Source organism: Sphaerodactylus townsendi, linkage group LG01 (assembly GCF_021028975.2).
Source record: "Sphaerodactylus townsendi isolate TG3544 linkage group LG01, MPM_Stown_v2.3, whole genome shotgun sequence".
Lineage (NCBI taxonomy): Eukaryota > Metazoa > Chordata > Lepidosauria > Squamata > Sphaerodactylidae > Sphaerodactylus > Sphaerodactylus townsendi.
The window spans coordinates 155,933,227-155,956,318 of NC_059425.1; the positions used below are offsets into that span (position 1 = coordinate 155,933,227).

At 41.9% G+C, this 23,092-nt stretch overlaps 1 protein-coding gene across 19 annotated transcripts in view; it reads right to left on the bottom strand.

Annotated features, from left to right (window-relative positions):
• The window catches only part of MYT1L (myelin transcription factor 1 like), a 429,027-nt gene that overhangs the window by 49,702 nt on the left and 356,233 nt on the right, over positions 1-23,092 (bottom strand). For 14 of the 19 annotated variants that reach the window (XM_048497977.1, XM_048498053.1, XM_048498045.1 and 11 more), the window contains 3 exons: positions 20,973-21,094; positions 20,544-20,606; positions 19,997-20,065 (listed from right to left, as the gene is read on the bottom strand). In XM_048497977.1, the coding sequence (XP_048353934.1) occupies positions 19,997-20,065; positions 20,544-20,606; positions 20,973-21,094 (254 nt within the window). The remainder of the gene's footprint in view (positions 1-19,996; positions 20,066-20,543; positions 20,607-20,972; positions 21,095-23,092) is intronic. The other 5 variants (XM_048498109.1, XM_048498029.1, XM_048498116.1 and 2 more) reach the window with 1 other exon arrangement.

Consider the following 23,092-nt stretch of genomic DNA (forward strand, 5'->3'; position numbering starts at 1 on the left):
GCTGCTGGGCCGGGAAGAGCGGCTGGAGCCTGACTCGTGAGTAAGCAGGGCTTTTAAGTGGATCCCAACTCATGAGTAAGTGCTTACTTTTAAAAGCACTTACTCGTGAGTAAGAGCTCTTCCCAGTCTACCATAGCGTGAGAGAAACTCGCGCAGGCGCAGCAGCTGCTGAGCCAGAAAGCATCTGGTCACATGTGGGGCCAATTTTGTCCCCCCCCACATGACCAGATTAGTTGCGCCTGGAGACATGGGTAACCCCATGTCACCAGGCAAATACACCATTGCTTGGATGTCTTCCTGCTTCCAAATGTCATTTGGGACTTCAACAGAAGTTCCAGTTATGACAGTAAGAAATTCTTCCAGAGTTGTCACGAGCCATTTGGACTTCTAAGGATTACCATTTAAAAAGTTCCCACACCATTGCAACCCATAATTCTAAACTTTACCAAGCTGTAATCCAATATATTTGTGTCCAGTTGCACCTTAGAAACCAAGTGAACTCGAATCTAGTGGTTCTACTGCAGACAGCTACCCACAGAAGAGAGCCAGTGTGGTGTAGTGGTTAAAAGCAGGTGGATTCTAATCTGGAGAACTGGGTTTGATTCCCCACTCCTCCACCTGAATGGCAGAGACTTATCTGGTGAACCAGATGTGTTTCTACACTCCTGCTGGGTGACCTTGGGCTAATCACAGTTCTCTCAAAACTCTCAGCTCCACCTACTTCACAAGGTGTCTATTGTGGGGAGATGAAGGGAAAGGAGCTGGAAAGCCACCTTGAGTCTCCTCCTCCTCCTCCTCCTCACCACCACCACCACCACCACCACCACCACCACCACCACCACCACCACCACCACCACCACCACCAATTAACTTAAAATGCATCTACCTCAGATTACTATTGGCTTATCCTGTACAGAACACTAAATAAAGTCCATGATACTGCTTATGCATGGGAGTGTGCTATCAACCACCATCACATTGTTTGAACAACCATCAAAGGAACAACAACCAGCTTTGTTTCTTTTTCTTTCTATTACATGCATCCAGGCTAGTAATCCATACATTCTAAAACAAGTAAAGTAGAATTAAAACTGTCGTAGTCTCACATAAGGCTGACCTGAAAAGGAGGAAAGTCCTGATTAACAAAGTTCCTGGTCAGCATCTAAGGGACTCTATTGCAAAATTATACACTAACTGAATGTTTTTCACATACCGTATATGCTCGCGCATAACTCAAGTTTTTCAGCCCTTTTTTAAGGCTGAAAAATGCCCCCCTCAACTTATATGCGAGTCAGTGATTTTTAGGGGCCCCCTGCGGTGCCCCCCCCCCACACGCTTACTTTAACAAACAGAGCAGCTTGACAAGAGGCCTGCCTGTGTTCCCTTCCATGCTGAAACAACCTGCTGGGAACTACATTTCCCAGGAGACCCTGGGAAATGAAGTTCCCACCAAGTCGTTTGAAGCTGGAAGGGACCACAGGCAGGCCTCTTCTCAAGCCTGCTCCGTTTGTTAAAGTAAGTGTGGGAAGGGTGCCGTGGGGGGGGGAGGGTGCCGCGGGGGGGGTGGGGAGGTGCTGAACAGGGAACCCCCTCTGCCCCAGGGAGAAGGCGGCTGCCTTGTCCCTGGGGCAGAGGGAGAATGGCAGCGGTGCCCTGCTCTGTGCAGGGGCCCCCCTCTGCCCCAGGGAAAAGGCGGCTGCCTTGCCCCTGGGGCAGAGGGGGAATAGTGGCGGCGCCCTGCTCTGTGCAGCTGGCTGCTGCCTTTCCCACCCTCGACTTATATACGAGTCAATAATTTTTCCCAGTTTTTGTGGCAAAACAAGGTGCCTCGACTTATACTCGGGTCAACTTATACACGAGTATATACGGTAATTATACACTCAGTGAGTGTTTTGCCCATTATGTTTGAGGAATGCTTAGGTTTCTTAGGGGATTCTCCAATAAGATGATCAACAATAGCAGAAAAGCTTTCTTCCCTTCCAATTAACAGTCAATACAGGGGTCAGAGCATGCTATTAATTTTCATAGGCGAAATAATAAGATGCTAAAGGGCCTGGATTCGCCATGTATTGATCTTCATATGAATGGAGTGAGCTTGTGAAAGGAATCTTGGCCTTTTTCTAATGCAGCCTGTGACTTCTCCCCCAAAATTGATCCCAAGAATTGCTGATTATCAGAAATAATATAGATTGTGATGTGGAAAGATGCCTTAGAGTTGCCAGACCCCTACTGGGGTTAGGGGATCCCCTGCTTTGGGCCCACTCTCCTCAGTGCCATGCAGTTGACCAGCATGGGTCTTCCTATGTGCAAACTGAAGCCTGGCCATTGACACTGTTTTTACCACAGTTTTGCCCAAATAACAGAGCGCAATGTGGTGACATTACTTTCAAAAATGACATCAGTGCACCAACCCTCTAGACCTAGGCCTCAATTTGCACCTGATAAGGCCCCTGCTAGCTGGCTGAAAGGCACTGAGGATGGTAGCCCAAAACATGGGCTCCCCTGCCCCTGACAACCCTAATACACCCTAATATACACACATCTTAATTCATTGACATGTATATAAACTATATATGCCTTGCTGTCACTTTGACTACCAATTTGTTTGCTTGCTTGTTTGTTTGTTTGTTTCTTGGACTTTTTAACCACCTTCCCTCTAGGGGCTCAGGGCAGTGAACAACAGTCATAAAACATACTTTAAAAACAGTAAAAAACAAGTCAATATAATCAATAAAAACCAGAACCAAGTCAATATAATCAATGAAAATCAGAACCGTAAAATGGAGATGGCATATTCCTTTCCCCTCCCCACCCTTGTGCCCACGGGAGGCCAGATGTAATGGCAGATGTAGTTGATCAGGCTGGCCAAATGCCTGGGGGAACAGGTCTGTCTTGCAGGCCCTGCGGAAGCTCTGCAAGTCCCTCAGGGCCCTGATCTTCTTTGGGAGCCTGTTCCACCAGGTGGCCAGCTGATCGCTTTTGGTCCAGGGATCACCAGTAGATCCTCCTCCTTCGAGTGAAGGGGCCTAACAGGGCAATGTGGGGCAATGACAATCACCTATTCATTGTGAAGTACTTGAAAATTAGGATAATGTCATATATGCTATTTTTCTATACCATTATTCTGCTGTGAGAGATCCTCGGTCAATTTTCATTGAAATGAAGTTATAACAATATTCATGGGTACTCAGGAGCAGGTGGCTCATTAACCACTACCAGCACCAAACTATCACCGACACACGTATCCTATCCATACAGGTACATAAACAACATGCAAGGGTTGTCTGGCCAGGAGTGATATGATTTATTGTGACTGGGTTTGTGAAAAATGTATTTAATTATTAGCCATTTATATGCCCCAATTTGGTTTGATATGGCTATATACATATGTATAAAATGCAGTAGCAGATGACTGGGAATAAGAAAATAATCTTTTATAATTAATCTTAGATATATGCAAGGTATCTTGAAGTTTGATAGATAAAATGGGTTTAATTTAGCTTTGATGTTATCATTGTTTTGATATGACATATGAATTGACCGTTTAAAGCTAGCCTATCATACTGAGTCTAGATATTTATTGTATTTATAAAGTGCCCAACTCACAAAAATCTAGGTTGTACAATTATGTGTCCTATCACGCATTGCATTACATGTATGAAAAACTAATAAAAATAAAAAAACCCTTTCCGTTTATAATATCTTAGATTTAAACGTACAAGTTATGACTGTTTGCTTCAATGTTACAAGGGAAAAATTGTAGTAAAGTTTATTAATGAGAAAAGGACACTCAGTACAGGGACTAGATAGTGAACTTCAATTTGGCAGCCATATTGCAGTCCCTCTGCATTGCATATTTGCAATGGTGAAGTACACAGGAATCCAATTTGCCATGTTTTCAGTTAATCTTTGCTGGTTTTATATTTGATATTAATATTTTGAATTTCAAGTGTTCAGAGTTGTACAATAGGTACAACTATCACCCAATAAGTACAATCATTTCTGGCGGAGAGAATAGTAGTTTACTTAAGATGACCTTGTGAGTTTATGATTGAGAAAATCTCTGAATTCAGGGTATCCTTGACTCCTAACTCATTCTTAGCCAGTATTGAGTTGTCCTCACATTGTTATTTCACCTATGCATCCAGGATCCTTTACATATAGGCTTGGGTCCTGTGGCAAATTTCTCCTAACTGAAAAGTAGGAAGCAATTTTGCTGATTTCTTCCTCCTACTGCAGACTCCCAATTCACTTCCATGTTGAAGGTCTACCCCAGTGGTGGCGAACCTATGCACTCCAGATGTTCATGGACTACAATTCCCATCAGCCCCTGCCAGCATGGGCAATTAGCCCTGCTGGCAGGGGCTGATGGGAATTGTAGACCATGAACATCTGGAGTGCATAGGTTCACCACCACTGCTCTACCCCCTGCCTCCTGTTACTCAGGAGCAGGATTTCTAGGAGTATTATGGAAAGTTAGTGGAAGGAGAGAGGCAAAGAAGTCTTGTTCTGCTGGTGGAAATCCCGTATATTAGTATATTACTAAATGATCCATGCCTTATGCAACATAAATCTCCTAATTAAGACTAAACCTTGTTAATTTTAACAAAACAATTAATCATGCAAGACAAACTTTTCAAACAAAACTGCTCTTTTTATAATGGAGCCAGTTTACGTTCTGAGAAACAACTGCTCTATGTATGTATGTCTTTCGTGCATGTAACAGTGTTACTGCGCTGCTTATGCGAGAGTAACCCAACAACAGTCGTCATTTCTTGAATTTCAGGGGGTGTTATTAGAGGTTCAACTCTTTTCTCATATATTCCCCCAGCAGCAGAGGAGGTGTAGATGACACCTAAATCAATATATGTAGATTTCTTTTGTTACTGAAGAATAAAATGATAGGTATTAGAGTATTTTATAGCACATAACGTTTGATTGACTGAATAGTCTCATTACAGGAAAAGGCAATGATCGCAGTGAACTAGTTATCAATTTCTTCAAGTTAAATCAAATAACATCTGCTAAGTAAATTACATATAGACAAATATAAATAAGCTTTGATTAAACACTAATGAAGTGTCTTGGCTTTTAGCTACCTCAGGGAATAAAGCAAGACCTATTTTGCACATCACAATCTAAATGCATGTGCCACAGGCACTGCAAATATTATAGGGACATTAAAATTACCTATTCTCCCACATATGCTCAAGTACAAAAAACATCACTAAATATACTTCACATACACACACACACACACACACACACACACATATTGGCCATCAAGTCACAGCTGCCTCTGTGTCATGCTTCTGATATTCCTTGGAGGTATCATATCCAAATACCTGCCAGCATTCAGGCTGAGAGTGTATAACTGGCCCAAGGTCACCGAACAAGTTTCCATAGCAGAGTGGGGATTCGAACCTGGGTTTCCCAAATCCTAGTCCAACACCTTAACCACTACACCATGCTGGCTCTTACTTATAGAGCACCTCTAATATTAGTTTAAAATTTAATCTAGCAACGGGTGATCTTCCCCAAGCTCAAAACTGAAAGAGGTTGGCGCAGTATTAATAACCTTGAAGAACTCGGGGGGTAGGTGGGTTCTCCACGACCTTGCCCACTTCAAATTATCCCACTTCCACTACTACCAACCCTATTTGCTGTGGAGACTATGGCAGGACCTGCAGGCTGGTTAAAGGAGGGATGCATGTCTGTTTGTGTACACTTTTCCTATTCAGACGCATAGTTCCAAGGGGGTGGATGGGTGGTGCACGACGACCGGCGCCTACTCTGTGGTGGAGGCATTCTGGGGCGGGGCGGAGGACGCACCTGTGCACTAGGCGCTTTCCCCCCTTGTTACGCCTCTGCTTCATATGTAGTTTGATGTCTTGATATTATTATTTGAGATGCTGGGGGAGAAGAGGATGGGGAGACAGGGAGGTTTATAACTTTTCCTTGTTCCTGTCCAAAGCATTGGGCTTCCATATATATGGAAGTTTGAAGGAGCACGAAGGAAGGAAGGAAGACAAGAGGAATTCTTATTTGGTTTGGATTTGGCTAAGATACTGTGTTCATGTTCCCAGTACAGTAAATAAACTCTGGTGGCTTCATGTTCATCATTGGGTATATCATCATAACTCTCTTACATATTAGCTACTATAAGTGGGGAAGCCACAATGACTTACAGGGGTCAGTTCATTTTCCCTGTTCCGAGGATTGCCAAATCTGGGTTGGAAAATTTCTGGAGATTTTGGGGAGTAGACCCTGGAAAGAATGGCGTTTAGGGAGAGGAGGGATCTCAGTGAAATACAATGCCATAGAGTTCAGCTTCCAAGGCAACCATTTTCTCCAGGGGGACCAATCTTTGACATCTGGAAATCATCTATAATTCAGGCACCCCCTGGAGGCTGCCTTCCCCAGCTGGACCCCCTTCCCCACCCAATTTCTGCTTTTTGTCCTCTGGACAATCCCCATATCTTCTCATATCTTGCTGTTTCGTTCCCTCCTTCCTACTCTTCCTTTTATCTATCCTAAATATTCAGCATTATTAATTAATTATTAATTATTAATTATTAGTTTTATATACCACCCTCTCCGCAGAGGACTCAGGGCAGTGTACAACATTTAAAAAACAGATAAAGCACAATTTAGGACATAAACAAAATAAAAGTTCTATTAAATTAAAGTAGCTTAAATTTACTTAAATTGCGCCTCACTTTTGCCCCAAAAGGGATCCAAAGTAGCTGGCATCATTCTTCCCTTCAAGAACATAGGTAAGGGGGGGTTCCCGGGTTTAACCACCCCATTACATGTCTGAAGCAGCACCAAAATTTCAGGGATTCTTTGGGAGACTGTCCTGATGCTACCACCCATGTTTGGTGAGGTTTGGTTTCGGGGGTCCAAAGTTATGGACTCCCAAAGGTGTTCCCACCCCCATTGTTTCCAATGGGAGCTAATAGGAGATGGGGGCTACACCTTTGAGGGTCCATAACTTTGGACCCCCTGAACAAAACTTCACCAAACCTGGGTGGTATCATCAGGAGAGTCTCCTAAAGATACACTGAAAGTTTGGTGCTGCTAGCTTAACAATTGCACCCCTGACAGCAGGAACCCCCCAATTTCCCCAGATTCTCTTTTTAAATCCACCCCCTTTGGCATGGATTTAAAGGGAGAATCTGAGGCCCCCAGTTTAAACATTTAAAGTGATGATGTTTCAGGGTAGGGGAGAATCCACCTCAAAACAACATCACTTTCAATGTTGTTTTAACTGGGAACCCCAGATTGTTTCTTTAAGGTGGATTTAAAAGGAGAATCTGGGCTCCCTAGTTTAAACACCATTGAAAATGATGCTGTTTGGGGGTGGATTCCAGCATCACAGCGGCTACCCATGGGGCCTCCCCTGCAAAACTCAGATTTTGCACCAGAATCCATTTTCCCTAGCTACACCTCTGCCCGGAGGGGAGGGCAGAAGGGACTGCCAGTTGCCGGCTGGGAGCCCAGCCAGGGGGGCAGGGAAGGCGGGGCAGGGGAGTCTGCTGTCCCTGGCCTTGGAGAGCTGCTTTTATAAGCACTGAGGCTGGGGGCGGGGCTTGGAGAGACATGGCCACACCCCCAGCCCCCCTAAAAATCTATACCTACATCCCTGCTTCGCTTGTCCACTTTATACTCACAACAACCCTGTGAAGCAGATTTAGAGAGAGAGAAACCACATTATGAGAAGGGTCACTGGAAAAGATGGTAACGCTAGGAAAAGTTGGAAGTAGCAGGAAAGAAGGAAGACCCAAAATGAGACAGACTGACTAAATCAAGAAAGCCATGGCCCCCATGTTGTGAGACATGAGCAAGGCTATTAATGATAGGTTATTTTGAAAGATATTAATTCATAGAGTCATCATAAATCAGACGCAACCTGATTATTATCTGGTTCAAGCTGCGGATCCTCAAGAACTTACAGGGGGACATCTAATTTCTCTTTCCCCACTATTTCCTCTTATCCTTCCTGAAAAGCCTCAATAGCCTGTCCTCTGTTCTTGATGCCATTTCTGCTAGTCTTTATCTGTCCCCCACCTTCAGTTTTCTCTCCTTCTTTCTCCCCTGCAGCCTCAACCCAGGAAAACCATGGCCCAGTGCCATAGTGCTAGCCACAGAGGAGAACTTGTGGGGCCAAGGACTGGTGGGGAGTGGGTGCTTTACTCCACCCTACATTCCATTCTCCACTATCTTCTCTTTTCTTTCAGCCCTGATATCCTCACCATTCCTGGATTCCTTTTCTCCTTTCCACAAACCAAAATAAAAAAGATAGCATTTACTGTTAGCTTGAAGGGTTGCTTATATGAACTAGATAACTATCAAGGTCACAGTCACAATCCAAGCAAGAAATCTATAGAAGGACAGACACAAGAAGACAGAAAGAAAGAGATACTACATACACTCTTCCTACAATGTCTTGGATGCAGCAGTAACTTCCACTGACAGAACGGACTCCCCAGTCTCCCCCTGCCCAACTCAGCACAAAATGCCCCCTGAAAAGCTGTTCCTAGGGGACAGATGACCCCCCAGGAACAGAATAAGGGGAGGGGACTCCAATCTGCAGTGAGAGGAGGAATTGCAAAAATCGTTTCCCATTTTTGTTTAAAGAAATCCTCCACTGGATTCAAGTCAAGTGCAGCCTAGAGTAGAATCCTAGAACTGGAAGAAGATGAACTTCTATTACTTAATGACAGGACAGGCTCTGAGAACCTGGGTCATCATGGAATAGAAAAATGAGCATGCCATTAAACCATGAGACTACAAAAGCAAGTGAAGCTTTTACCAATTACCCCGTGTACCACTTTAAAACTGGTAATATAAAGGCTACCACAAATTTCTTTGCTTTTAGCTTCTACCTTTGTCTTTACTTCTACTTTCTGCTTTACAAGGAACCCATGTTTTCCAGTTAGTGCTAGAAACAGATCTGCTAGTATTTACATTTTCAGATGGAAGGGGAAGTCTTTGACCTTCTAGCCTCTAGTACAATCCGATATCTTTGCTGGACAGAGTGCAACCTAACCAAATTAAGGCTGTATGTCTCTTCTGTTCCACCTTAAACTATGACAAATGGCTCTCAATTGTTTCCAGCAGCATCTTTTTGTCAGTCTCCCTTTTGTGCTTAATATCCAACCTCATGAAGACTTTTGATGAATTCTAAAGGCTGCCCCCTGCTAATGTTAGTTTTCTGTTTATTCCAAATAAAAATATGATGCTATTTTATCGATATATTTAATCTACAACAGTGAAGTTCGATATTGGAGAAAGGTGGGTGAAGAAAGTTAAACAATTCTCCGACTCACCACTTTTCTCTTCAAAATTACTTCCTGTGCCCTCTTTCAACCATTCCATAATGATCCAGGTTCTTAGAACCAGGTTTGTAGTGTCAGACTCTCAAACGTGGTGGTGAGCTCACAGCTGTTCCCCAATATTGTTCACTGTTCTTTTTGTTGTAAAATGCAAGAGACTGAACATTAGACCTCAGAATGTTTCGAAAAGTAGCGTTTTTTGACTCGTTGTTTGAGCACTGGTGATTTTGTCGAGTCTCTTATGGTGTTGCTTCCAGGTGTGGTGGCTTTCCTTTCAACACATTAGAAACTACACTTTGGCTGTTTTAGCAGACGCGCAGAAACTCAGCTCTACTGGCATGAATTGTGCTGGTGGAGGCTTGGGGACCATTCGCACGCTATCGTGCAAGTGGCCCCAATTTCCCCCCCAGCCAGAGATGTGGCTCCACATGGATCCACCTCTCGGTTGGCCCCCTCCACTGACCTTCCTGTCCAGTGGCACTATGGAGGGCTGCAGGCAGAGGTGGGATCCAACCAGTTCTCACCACTTCTCTAGAAGTGTTACTAATTTTTTCTGAGTGCCGAGAAGGGGTTACTAAAGCAACCTCCCTGCCCAATAGGGACTGGAGGTGCATGTGTGTGGCGGCCCCACTGTTTGAATCCCACCACCATCAGAACCTGTTATTAAAATTTTTGAATCCCACCACTGGCTGAAGGGACCCATCCACGCTGCCCTCTGACTTCCAGGGGCAGCGTGGGCGGGTCTCTGCAGCTCTCCAGAGTGATGCTGGACAGGAAGGTCAGTGGAGGCGACAGGAAAAGCGGCGGCGGCCCACCAGTGCGGTTTGCACCGCACTGGCGGGAATACGTCACTTTGCAAAAACCTTGCTCAATGAGTGAGGTTTACAGCGGCAGCTTCACACTGCTCCAGGGCGGCCAGGATGGTGCTGCTGCGATGCAGCAGCACCTCCTGTGCGGACAGCTCCCCAGGGATGGAGTTTTTGCCATCCCTGGGGCGCTGTATTCCGCCCGTGCGGAAAGGACCTTTGTTTGACAGAGATTTGCTCCCTGTAGAGTCTTATAATAAGAAAGGGTGATGATTCATAAACCCATTTCTTTGAATTTTAAGAAATGAAACATCCTCTATAAGGTTCTACTGGAATTAAGCCCCTGTGTGGAGTTCTGATTTGCTTCATGGCTATGGTGCAGGAAGGGGAGCAGGGATTTAATCCTTATGCCACAGAGGAGAACCCTATTCAAAATATTATGGGGTGGGAGCACTAAAAAGGTACAGTCAATCCACTTTTACACCCAAAAGGCTAGTTCACTTGTCCCAAGACAATGATGATTTTCAAATCTTTATAATATAACAAACATACAAAAATGCTTGTCTTATCATTCACCAATACAAAGAAATCTTAACAATTTACACTTTTGTCAATAATCAACCATATTTTGGCTTGGGCAGGTTTTTTTTAAAATTATTCAACAATTAAACAACAACATGCACACTTGTCAGTCATCAAATTATTAATCATATTTTGGCTTAGGTATATTTTGTCTTAGGCTAACCAAACTTTGGGAGGTTTGGTCTCAGAAACCCTTCAATTAGGTTCAATACCTAAAAGTTAGAGAAGCACATTAATAAAAAATATTGTTAACATTATTTCAAAAATTATTTCAAAAAAGTAAGTTTTTTTGTATTGTAATTGTCTTTTGTATTGCATTATCTTGGTATTGTAAACACTGTAGTTACTTGTAAGTTTGAATGATTTATTTTGGTGAATAAGACAAGCATTTTGGTATGTATATTACATTATAAAGATTTGAAAATCATCACTGTCTTAGGACAAGTGAATTAGCCTTTTGGGTGTAAAAATGGATTGACTGTACCTACAGAGGAGAACCCTAGCAGAAATCAATCTTCCTGACACAATACTGTTAGGTCTGGAAGAAAGGGGAAAAGGCAGGCAGCCTATCTTTTTCTCTTCTAGAATTAACAGCAGTTATGGGCAGCTGTTTTCACCAAGAAGAAGAAGAAGAAGAAGAAGAAGAAGAAGAAGAAGAAGAAGAAGAAGAAGAGGAGGAGGAGGAGGAGGAGGAGGAGGAGGAGGAGGAGGAGTTTGGATTTATATCCCCCCTTTCTCTCCTGCAGGAGACTCAAAGGGGCTTACAATCTCCTTTCCCTTCCCCCCTCACAACAAACACCCTGTGAGGTGGATGGGGCTGAGAGAGCTCCGAGAAGCTGTGACTAGCCCAAGGTCACCCAGCTGGCATGTGTGGGAGTGCACAGGCTAACCTGAATTCCCCAGGTAAGCCTCCACAACTCAAGCAGCAGAGAAGGGAATCAAACCTGGTTCCTCCAGTTTAGAATGCACCTGCTCTTAAACACTACGCCACTGCTGCTCCTCCTAAACACACCTCTCCCATTGTACCACGACTACAAGCTAAATAGGGGCCCTACTTGCTGCTACTAAAGGTTGAATCCATTTAAAATATTGGAAACTCCTGCATGAAATTGTTAGGCAAGATAGATTGATAATTCACATTCTTGTGATTAATGATAACCATTTGAGTGTTTCCCCCTTCTCTCTAAAAACAATTCTTTTAACAATTTATATAATGGCTGATTAATAGTTATTAGGTTTTTATGATAAACTTAGTTATAACAATATATTAACAATTTAACAATTTGGAAACAATAGAACTATGTAGTGCAGTAATTCTTAACTTAATAATGTTTACTGAACACGTGCATATTTTTGTTGCAATATTCAGATATAATAAAAAAATTGTTAAAAATTGCTGAAAAGATCTATACAGAAGTCTCTCACGGTCATGTTGATTTAATGACAATGTCCAGGAATATGTTCAGGAATATTGTAGATGTTCCAAATTTAATACCCTACTTACACAGGCAGAAAAACTGTTGAAAATATGTGGGGTTATCTCTATTCAGAAAATCATTTTGATAGTGAAAAGTTGTTTGTTTCTTTTTTTAAACTTCTGTTACTTTTACTATTAAAAAGTATTTCTGATTTTAAAAAAATAACAATATCTGAAAGAATATACTTTCAACACACACACACACACACACACACACTCTTTCAACATATACTTTCAACATATATATATGTTGAAAGTATCTTGCTCTCTCTCAGATATAATACCCATGGAGAGAGAGAGAGAGAGAGAGAGAGAGAGATGTTGAAAGTATCTTGCTCTCTCTCAGATATGCCACCAGTACAGCTATGACACCTAAGATTATCTTTTCTGTAGTGTGTAAAACAAGTCAGCCATCTCACTGATGGAGCATTTGGAACGAGAGAATAGTGTTTGGGTGCTGTGTGGTTTCCGGGCTGTATGGCCGTGTTCTAGCAGCATTCTCTCCTGACGTTTCGCCTGCATCTGTGGCTGGCATCTTCAGAGGATCTGATGTTGGGAAAGCAAGTGGAGTATATATCTGCTGGAGTGTCCAGGGTGGGTGGAGAAACCTTGTCTGTGAGTAACAAAGAAGGCAACCAGGTCAATAGTTGAGGGCATCTGAATAGAAGTATGAGTAACAATGAAGACTATAGCCTGGGTGTAACACTGGAGATAGCAAGGTCACTGGTGGGAGCATCTGAATAGAAGTATCCTGGCCTTTGTTTCTTTTGTCTATGGTCATCCTGTGTTTGTGTGGAGCTGGTTAGACACTGTCTTGACTCTAGTATTTTTCAACACTGGCAGCCAAGTTCTGTTCATTTTCATAGTTTCTTCCTTCCTGTTAAAATTGTCCATGTGCTTATGGATTTCAATTGCTTCTCTGTGTAGTCTGACGTAGTGGCTTTCAGAGTGGTCCAGAATTTCTGTTCTTTCAAATAATATTCTATGTCCAGGTTGGTTTATCATGTGTTCTGCTATTGCTGATTTTTCTGGCTGAAATAGTCTGCAGTGCCTTTCGTGTTCTTTGATAATGCGGTTCAGCGCATGCGTTTGGTGGTTCCTATGTAGACTTGTCCACAGCTGCAGGGTATGCGATAGACTCCTGCAGTAGTTAAAGGATCCCTCTTATCCTTTGCTGAACGTAGCATCTGTTGAATTTTCTTAGTGGGTCTGTAGATTGTTTGTAGGTTGTGCTTCTTCATCACTTTTCCTATGCGATCAGTGGTTCCCTTGATGTATGGTAAGAACACTTTCCCTCTAGATGGCTCTTTATCTTTGTTCACGTGGCTTGTTCTTGGTCTTGCAGCCCTTCTGATTTCTGTATTAGAGTAACCATTAGCCTGTAGAGCCCTGTTTAGGTGATTCAATTCATCTTGTAGGAGGTGAGGTTCACAGATTCTGTTTGCGCGATGTACCAAAGTACATCGCGCAAATTGAATTGAATCACCTAAACAGGGCTCTACAGGCTAATGGTTACTCTAATACAGAAAAAGAAACAAAGGCCAGGATACTTCTATTCAGATGCTCCCACCAGTGACCTTGCTATCTCCAGTGTTACGCCCAGGCTATAGTCTTCATTGTTACTCATACTTCTATTCAGATGCCCTCAACTATTGACCTGGTTGCCTTCTTTGTTACTCACAGACAAGGTTTCTCCACCCACCCTGGACACTCCAACAGATATATACTCCACTTGCTTTCCCAACATCAGATCCTCTGAAGATGCCAGCCACAGATGCAGGCGAAACGTCAGGAGAGAATGCTGCTAGAACACGGCCATACAGCCCGGAAACCACACAGCACCCAAGTGATTCCAGCCGTGAAAGCCTTCGACAATACATAGAATAGTGTTTGTCTCACTGACACAAAGATGGAATCTACAGTGTTGGATTTGAAGTGCTAGGTCATCATGCTTGGAGGCCTGGAATCCCTCCAAGGTTTCCTTTCTTTCCCAAGCATTGTGGGGGGAAATGGAGCAAACTCTAGATCATCATTATAAAAAGGATGGCATTTATAGCCATGTGTGGCTCAGAAGTCAGAGTATTTCCTGAAGCATTTGAATAAAGTGGTTCCAAGGCTATTGGAGCAACATGATTATATACCACTAAGTGACCATTAGGAGGATTGATGGGTGAAATATTTGATGGCTTTAGTTGTCGATAATGCAATTAAAGTAACTGGGCAAGCAATCTGTACTGGTGTCTCATTAATTTACCCTTTGTTTTAAGTCTTGGTAGTGTGGTATATGTGACTTGATGAATTATTCTGTATCATTTACAATGGTTTTGCTGAACTTCCCAGGCTGAGTGATGATTATCTAATTAGAAGGAAAACTACGTCTCCTCATACTTGGCTTGCCAAATGAATGCCCATCCCATGGCTGTATGAATCAACATTAGGCACCTCAATAACCCACCCACCCTCAGCAAATATGCCTTTTCAGCCCTTGCAATATCAACAGCTAAGCTGGTCACTTGGCTCATTCTCCCAAATCACTCACTGCAATCAATGGAGGATAAAGGGCCTGCATAGCTGCCTCCCAGGTTCATTATGGAGGTATCATTCAAAACACCCAAACATACCCAAATTTGGCAATCTTAGCCAGAATTGGACACACTGGTGTAAGCTCCATCAGTTAAATTTCTAATTTTTATTTTCTTTAAAATAACGTGCAAAGAAAATATTTACCCCATTCTGTATTCCCAATCCAAAATGGCCACATCAGGCCTACTGGCCAAACATCAGATACATATATTTACTCCAATGGGGCAAATAGCACCAATGGGCCATTTTAAGCCTGGAAAATGATATGGGGATGAGAAGCTTAAATCTTCATTACAGTCCCAGGACCATTATGTGTGGAATGCTTACCTTGGGGCTCTTCAATGCACAGTGGTCTTGAAGTGGGGTCTCCTTGCGTGTTTCTGCTTACACGCAAGGAGGCACTCTCTCCTGGCCCTGCAGTTTTCCCACAGAGAACTCTCCCGGGCCTTCTCCTGGTTCTCTTAACTCATCTACTCAACCTTAAAGGCACAGATCTCATCACACCCAGTAGTGCAAAACTGCTGGCTTTGTAAAAGCTTTTAAATCACTGTTATATCAATATTTCTGTTGTTGCAATTATATCAATATTGTAGCCCTTCCTAAAAATACCCCCCCCCCCAATGAAACAGGCAAAGAAATTATCTGGATTACATGCTGTGAAGCTTGGAGGCCTGGAATCATGTCCAAGAGCTGATATATTCTACCCCCTCCCCTCCACACATACATGCACACACTTCTTGCCGCTGTTGCTGCCACAGGAGAAGAGAGAGGCCTGTTTTAAAATAAAGGTGTGTTTGAAATAAAGTTTTTTAAAGCCCTCCTGGTCACTGGGGAGGGCTGAAGTAGGGAGGGGGAGGTAGGTTGGAGTCAAAAAGAGACCCTGCTTGTACCGTTCCTTGGATAAGCCAATTCCCTGTTCTTACTATATTGAGCATTTAGAGAAGGAGCCGGCAACATGGAACAAGGGTGAGGGGGAAGGTGTGGACAGCAGTGTGAGGGAGTGGGGAGGGTGGAGCTAGGTAGACTGTCCATAGGTGGAAGAATAATGTCCAGGACAAAGCCATACTCACTAGTAAATCTGTCCACTCTGGCGATGAAGTAAATTAAAAGTCTTACTAGATGTGGTCTCGCTTGCCGAAGAGAGAATGAAAAGTGAAAGCAGGGCTCAAGAATGGTCTGTACAAGATGTCTGTACAAGAAATGGTCTGTACAAGATGTCTGTACAAGAAATCTTGCTGAGACAAGCATTCACCCCCATTGTGCAGCAGACACCTTGTGAATAATCGGCCCCATCTGAATTGCCCCCCCCCCCCCGCCCCTGGTATATCTGCAAGTTATAGGAGAAAAAGAAGTAATAGTCCCGTTCATAATAACCCCTATTTCACATTTGGTTTGGACCTTATACTCATAATTAGCACTATAACGTTGGACCAAGAATGTAGAAAGGGATATGACTGTGCTTTATCTGCCAGCTAGCCAGTTCTACTGCACAAGGTTGTAGTGACCTCTTGCTCTGCTTGAGTTCATACAAAAACGATAATTTCAGAAGGTCATACACAAATAATGTGGCCACTTTGATAACAGTGACCTTTAAATCCCACCCTAAAATTCTCAGCTGTTAATATCAACAAACAACACATTCCCTCAAATTATGCACTGTTTGAAAAATGTCAGTGTGGCAAAAAGAATGTGTGTGAGAGACAAAGAGAAAGAGAGCAAAAAGGTGTTAGCAAAAGTAAAATTGCTAAAGATGGGGTGCCATTTAGATAAAGACATATTTGAGCAGACCTATCTCCTTCTCAGTGGATCGTGCTTTGTTCAGACTTTTATGTACTTGGCTTACATGCCAAGTGGCTGATCATACAAGTCACACTCAAGAACACACCATTCTCTATAATCTGAAAGGGTGCCCGTAGCTAAGAAATAGGTTTTTTTTTTTAAATTAAGGAGTTAGAACCGCATAATTAAAGGGAAAAAAATTAATGATAAATAGAAATGTAATAGACTTCTACGGCTACAAAGCTTCTAAGTGCTTTGCTCCGTGGTAGGCAAGGAAGCGGGGCGATTGTTTTTCTCCCTTAAGTAAGGAAGGGTTCCTTATGGAGAAAATTTTTACATGGAACAGAAAGGGAGAAGTGCCACTCTTAATTACACAGTCTGAGGAATCAGGTCCAGTTACAGTAAATACTGTAAGCGTCCTACTGCAGTGGCAAAGTCTCATAGGACAATTAAGCTGGCCATTCTTTCAGAATGTCAGCTGTGCACAAGGATCAGTGTCATTCTCAGCCAAAGCAATAAAATGTCGCAGGATAAAGACTAAAGAGGGAAGGCTCTACCTTCTTCAGGCAAGAGCCTACCAATTCTCTTTCCCTGCTAACAAAAATCTGTCCTTTCAGGCTTGAAATTATGTGAGGCTGTGATTCAGCACATGAAAATACGTCTACCAAAGCAGACGAACTAGACCCGACTTCCAAAAAATAGTCACTAAGAAAAATGAGCGTAACTAGATGATTGCAGTATCATAGTACTCCACACCAAAGCACAGAGCTCATGAGGCCCCTTCCGCACACGCAAAATAATGCGTTTTCAAACCACTTTCACAACTGTTTGCAAGTGGATTTTGCCATTCCGCACAGCTTCAAAGAGCACTGAAAGCAGTTTGGAAGTGCGTTATTCTGCATGTCTGCGTAGCCAGAATAAGTCAATTGTCAACTGTGCTCTGGCCCATGCTGGCCCATGTTAGAACTACTAGATCTCATTTCATGAATTATTATAACCCATGTTTCCCTGGGTTTTTCTGCTTGCTAACTTTCTTCAGTTTTCCCCTGTCCATTTGGAACTGACTCAACCTACAATATTTCAGATCCTCTACTTGTCCTTTTGAATCCAGAGTGAGTCTCCATCTCTCACTTTCTGGATTCCAGATGCGAAGTAATGCTAAGTAATTGCTCTGACGAAGCTACCTAGTCTTTTGTTGAAACACTCCTTTCTGCAGGCCTTGTTGTACCCACTTTCTTGAACAGTTTTGGTTTCAAGGTAATCTCTTACAGCCTAGTTCAGACAAGCGGGGGGGGGGGGGTAGTTCTGTGGAGGCTGGGAGAAGTGCAACAAAGTCAGTGCAGCCCCTCCGTCAAGGGGTTTTTGGGTGGCACAGGAAGGAGAGAAGTCAAAACCCCCCTCCTGCCGCCTGAATAGCCCCATAGACCAAACAGGCTTACACCACATTTTTAGTGGTGTAAGTCTGCAGCTGGGTAGGGGGTATTCCTGGGTCAAAAGCCCAGTGGAAGCTGACTGAAGTCAGCTCTACCCCCTGGAGCCCTGCTAGAAGCCTCTTCTGGGCCGGAGGCAGATGGTATCCAGCAGGTTCTCACCAGTTCCCGAGAGTAGGTTACTAATTATTTGTGTGTGCTGAGAGGGGGTTACTAATTGGGTCTGCTTTTCCATTAGAAATTCCATTAGGTCCAAAAATCATAAAGTCCTGTTGTTTCTTATGTCGCTGGTTAGCAAAGGTGGAAAACGGGATAATTCTCCCTGTTGGGCTGTTTTAAATACATGTTTTAGAAATATGGTAAAGTTCCTTGTTTAAGGAAAGTATCCTTCTTTTGATTTCTAGAAACAAAATGAAGTATTTGAAAGTATTAAGTATTTGACAGGCAGTCAATTAGAGGAGAAGTAGTTGTTTCTGTTGGCAGTAGATGATAGGACTTGCTATAATGAGTTTAAATTATGGACAGAAAGATGCCAGCTGGAAATTAGGAACTTTTTTTTACAGTAAGAGTTTTTTTACAGTAACAGAGAAATTATTACTGCCCCACCCCTGGAATGCCCCGCCACACCCCCGTTGTGCTCCGCCCAGCCCGATTGGCGCTACGCCACTGTTTGAATCTCGCCACCATGGGAACCTGTTACTAAAATTTTTGGAACCCACCACTGGCCGGAGGCAGCTTGTTCTGAGCCGGGTGCCATGGAACACCCACACAAACCACTCTGTTTGCCCTCCTCAATGGCGGAGATGCCACTTAGCAGGGTGGGCAAATGCATCATTGTGGGCCCCACCACTTCCAGAACACACTTTGCTACCCTGCACTGGATTGGGCTGCCTGTCCATTACTGTTTTAAGCCTGAAGCCCATGTCAGTCATAGTTTCCTTCCACCCTTCACACTCATATAATTCCATTTGTATAATTTAATCAAATTGGCAGAAAGTGGCATGGGGGGGCGCAGCACAATTCAAGGTGCCCTCATCATACTAGAGGTATGCTAATTCCTGCAGCCTGAGGGTGTGTACCAGAATTCTTTGTAGTGTCACAAGCCACGTGGAGGGTACTCTCTATTTGCCTGATATCATGCTACTTGAAACAGTCGACAGCTTCCACTGAGACCCATGTAAGGTTCCTTCTTTGGTTCCATTATTCATTGTCTTTTCTAATTCTTTCTCCTTTTCAGATATTCTATATTTTGAACTTCACACTCAAAGCACTATTCTTCTTCTCTCACGTGATTTTTTCCCCTTCATTTTTTAAACAGTTTGGCCTGAAGCTGTTAGGTGCTAAATGTTAGATGTCTGAAACTGAGAAATACATTACAGTGTTTCAGAATTTTATGTATTAATCTGAGAATCAAAATCTTTTTTTTTTATTAGGAGAATGTTTGCAAAATGCTCACCGAAGTCATCTTCCCTTGCTTCCCTTCAAGATATATATTCAGAGTTCTCCCACAGGGACATAACACAATTGAAAATCTATCACATATGTAAACAAAAATTGTTTAGTGTATCCATGGCCAATAACTGTTGATTGCTTGCTCCAGGACTATCCATTCTACACTCTCACCAATGTTGTTTGAATCTCACAACATAGTCAGTCATGCTATGCTTTAATTCAGTAAAAGTTGTTTAAAATTGTAGTTTTAAGTCCTAGCACTGTACCAGGTAGCCTATGTGACATTACAGCACATAATGGCAAGCAGAAAGGTTATGAGAATTCTTTTCCGCTCAGCCCTATTATGGCATCACAACAATCAGCTACTTGTACGAGGATGATGCTCATAACCTAGGTGTTCAGAAGTCACAGTCTGTTCTGTAACTAACTTGCAAGACATGCTCTGTACATCATCAGATGGCAGTTCTCCAGATAGCATCTCTCACTGCAGACGTTTGTTTGTAATTGCTTAGCAAACAGACATTTTAAAAAAATGGCATTATATCTTACTTGAGTTCCTGCGAGCTTGTGGCCAGCATACTTCGAATACTTTTGTCAGCCAAGGGACAGCCAGATAGACTGTAAGACAGGGCAGGATAGCCAAGTAAGTCAATCTTCTTAAACACTAAGGCCTTTCAAACAAACACAACGTTTAAAAAAAACTAAAACTAAAAATTGTAATGCAGAAAAGCAGATGGGGCGGGCAAGTGCTGCAATACAGAATTTTGTAATAAAAGTTAACCCTCTGAATATATTTAGATACAAATGTTAATTCTGAAGTTATAGATTTTTTTCCCCCTGAAGTGTAACAAAATGGTATTAGTATTAGTGATCGGTGGGTTAACTATTTGGAAAAAGTCAGGAATTGAATTTAGTTGTTTGAAAAGAAAATGACGTTTATACAACAACACAACTTGGCATGCTCTTAAGATCAACACTTATTACTCAAAGGGTTAACACAATCGTTCAACAGTTTTACTTTGACAGCATTGTTGAGGTAAGCTGAAAACAATAAATTGAAAAGACAGAATCCACCATGAAAAAAATGAAGTCACACCTTCTATGTGAGGCGTAATTACCAGTCACATGACCACTCCCATCACACCCTGGTGTTGGACATCTGCCACCAAACAAAAACAAAAACAGCCAAAATAGTAAGTATGTTTAAAAAAACTTTTTAAAGTTTCATTGTTTCCAGTTTAGCTGCAATGTCTGCAAGGGGGATTTAAACATCCTACCGAAAAAAGCTGCAAAAATGAACAGATTTCAATGAAAATGTACGATATAGCATCATTAAGGACAAGCAGATACCATGTTAGCTTAATCACTTAAACTTAACTGACAGTCTGAAACATTTATATGCTGCAAATGCTGCATGCTCAAACTGCAAGGCATATATGTACTTGATTGTTCAGATAAGACCAAAAAAAAGAGAAAAGGATTAGAAAAGAGTAAAAAAAATCATTTCACCTCACATTATGCTTACGTTATTAAATCCTTTTTGTTCTCTTTGCACTGAGGATATTTGGGTTTAGGACTTGGGATGGTGACTTCCCCAGGATACCTTCGTTCTTCTAGTGCTTCTTGGAAAGGATCTAAATCTTCTGGCTGGAGGCAGAGATGAGACATCAGTCGAAACTCAAAGAGGAGGCAAATAATATCTCAAATAATACTGTCATGCTATTCACTGTGATCTGGACATAGAACATTTCAAGGGCAGCCCTTTTCGCTTCAGCGCAGAAGATGGGCACATTTGGACTCTCTGCAGGGCCAACAGACAGATGCCCATGCAGAATAGCCCCGTACCATGAAGTTACAGGGGAAGTCCACAGTCAATGCACGCACACGCACATGATGGCAGTTTTATGTATTATCACAGCAGTATAATTATTGATACAAACTGCTTCCATATACTTGGAAAAATGTAGCTGCTATAATGTATGCGGTGTGTTTAGCATGAGATCCCTTTCCAAAGGAGTTGCACTGGCCTGAATCATCACATGCACTAGTGCTCCTCTATTAGCGAAGCCATTTACAGACATTTTAGCAGATTTATTGAATGTCTGCCACATAGAATACATTTCCAATGGGAATAAACAATGTTCTGTTTTACCTTCAATTTTAATCATGCAATTCTGAATATATGAAAAATGGATTAATTTATCTTCACTACTCTAAATGACTGGTTGGAGATCCAAAATATTTGAAGCATAATCTCAGGAAAAAAATGTGTGTTTGAGGTTGCTGTTTACAGAAGTATTTACTAATGAATACCAGGATAAGCAGGAAAAAGGAAATCTACTGAATTTGAATAGTAAATCTACTGTACAGCAGAATAAATTACAATTTTTCTCTTTATGGAATCAATCTGCTCCTATTTATGACAGCAACATTTATGGCTTCTTGTGTGTAAGGCAAAATCCATATTCTATACTTCTATTCTACATATTCTACATTCCTACACTTAAGATTAACCAACAATGACAAAAACCCTCCAACTTTAATAGTAGTTTCACATAATTAAATGTCCAGGTAAAAAATGAACTGGAAGAAACCATAGTATTTTAGTCATATATAGGAACAATATAACAGCCCTTTATAGATTTCTCTACTTAGTATAATAGTTTATAATTCACAATACAGTGCATTCAAGATTCATCTATTGATGTGCACTGACTCAAAAATTCCTGTAGATGGTGGTCTAAGCAAAAAATTAAAGTGTTCCATCTGTACTCTGCATATCCTCCATCCCCTATTTTTTCTCTTTTAATAATAACATATACAAAGCATACCCATTATGTAGCTAAGATTTTTAAAAAAGCTGTACCATAATTTTTTGCACAAAATAAAACGAGATTTAAACTGCCACAGAGAAAGAGTGCGCCAAAGTCCAGACAATCAAAATGTATTGCCACCGAAGTCTATGACACGAAAGCCTGAGACTGTAAAATCATGCTTATATTACTAGGAAGCCTGAGACTGTAAAATCATGCTTATACTAGGAAGAGTAGAGACTTGACAAATATATATAGCATCATAAATAAATCTGTACTGATGACAATCAAGAGAATCCTTCCCAAGAAGTGATTGAAAACATCTTGCATGTTTATGAGTTTAAAAACTATGGACACAAAACATGGTCACTAATGATGCACTCTGTTATCTGTTTTTACTACACTTTTCAGGTCCAGGTTTACTGAGTTATCAAAGCAACAAGAAGGAAGAGGGGTGCTATATTAAGTGACATGCCCCAATGACTATTCTGAAATGTGCATTTCTTCAAGTTCCAAAGATTTCCTTAAATATAGCAGCACTTAAGCAAGTTTCAGTGTTTGGAAAAAAAACACTGTTGTCAGCTGATTCATAAATAAATTGGACAATGCAATGGACATGGGTAATTTATATCTCATCTGCTCAAACTGAATTAAAATTCAATGAGAACAAACAGAATAGTTAAGAATACAATTTATCGTAAATCGGTTATCAATGTTGCCTTAAAAAATAAATAAATAGCGCAAAGTTGTCCTTGGCTGCAAGCTATTATCCCCTCGTTTTTAGAAATCACACAGATAAAGACAACTAAAGTTGAAAGGAGAAGCTGAAGGA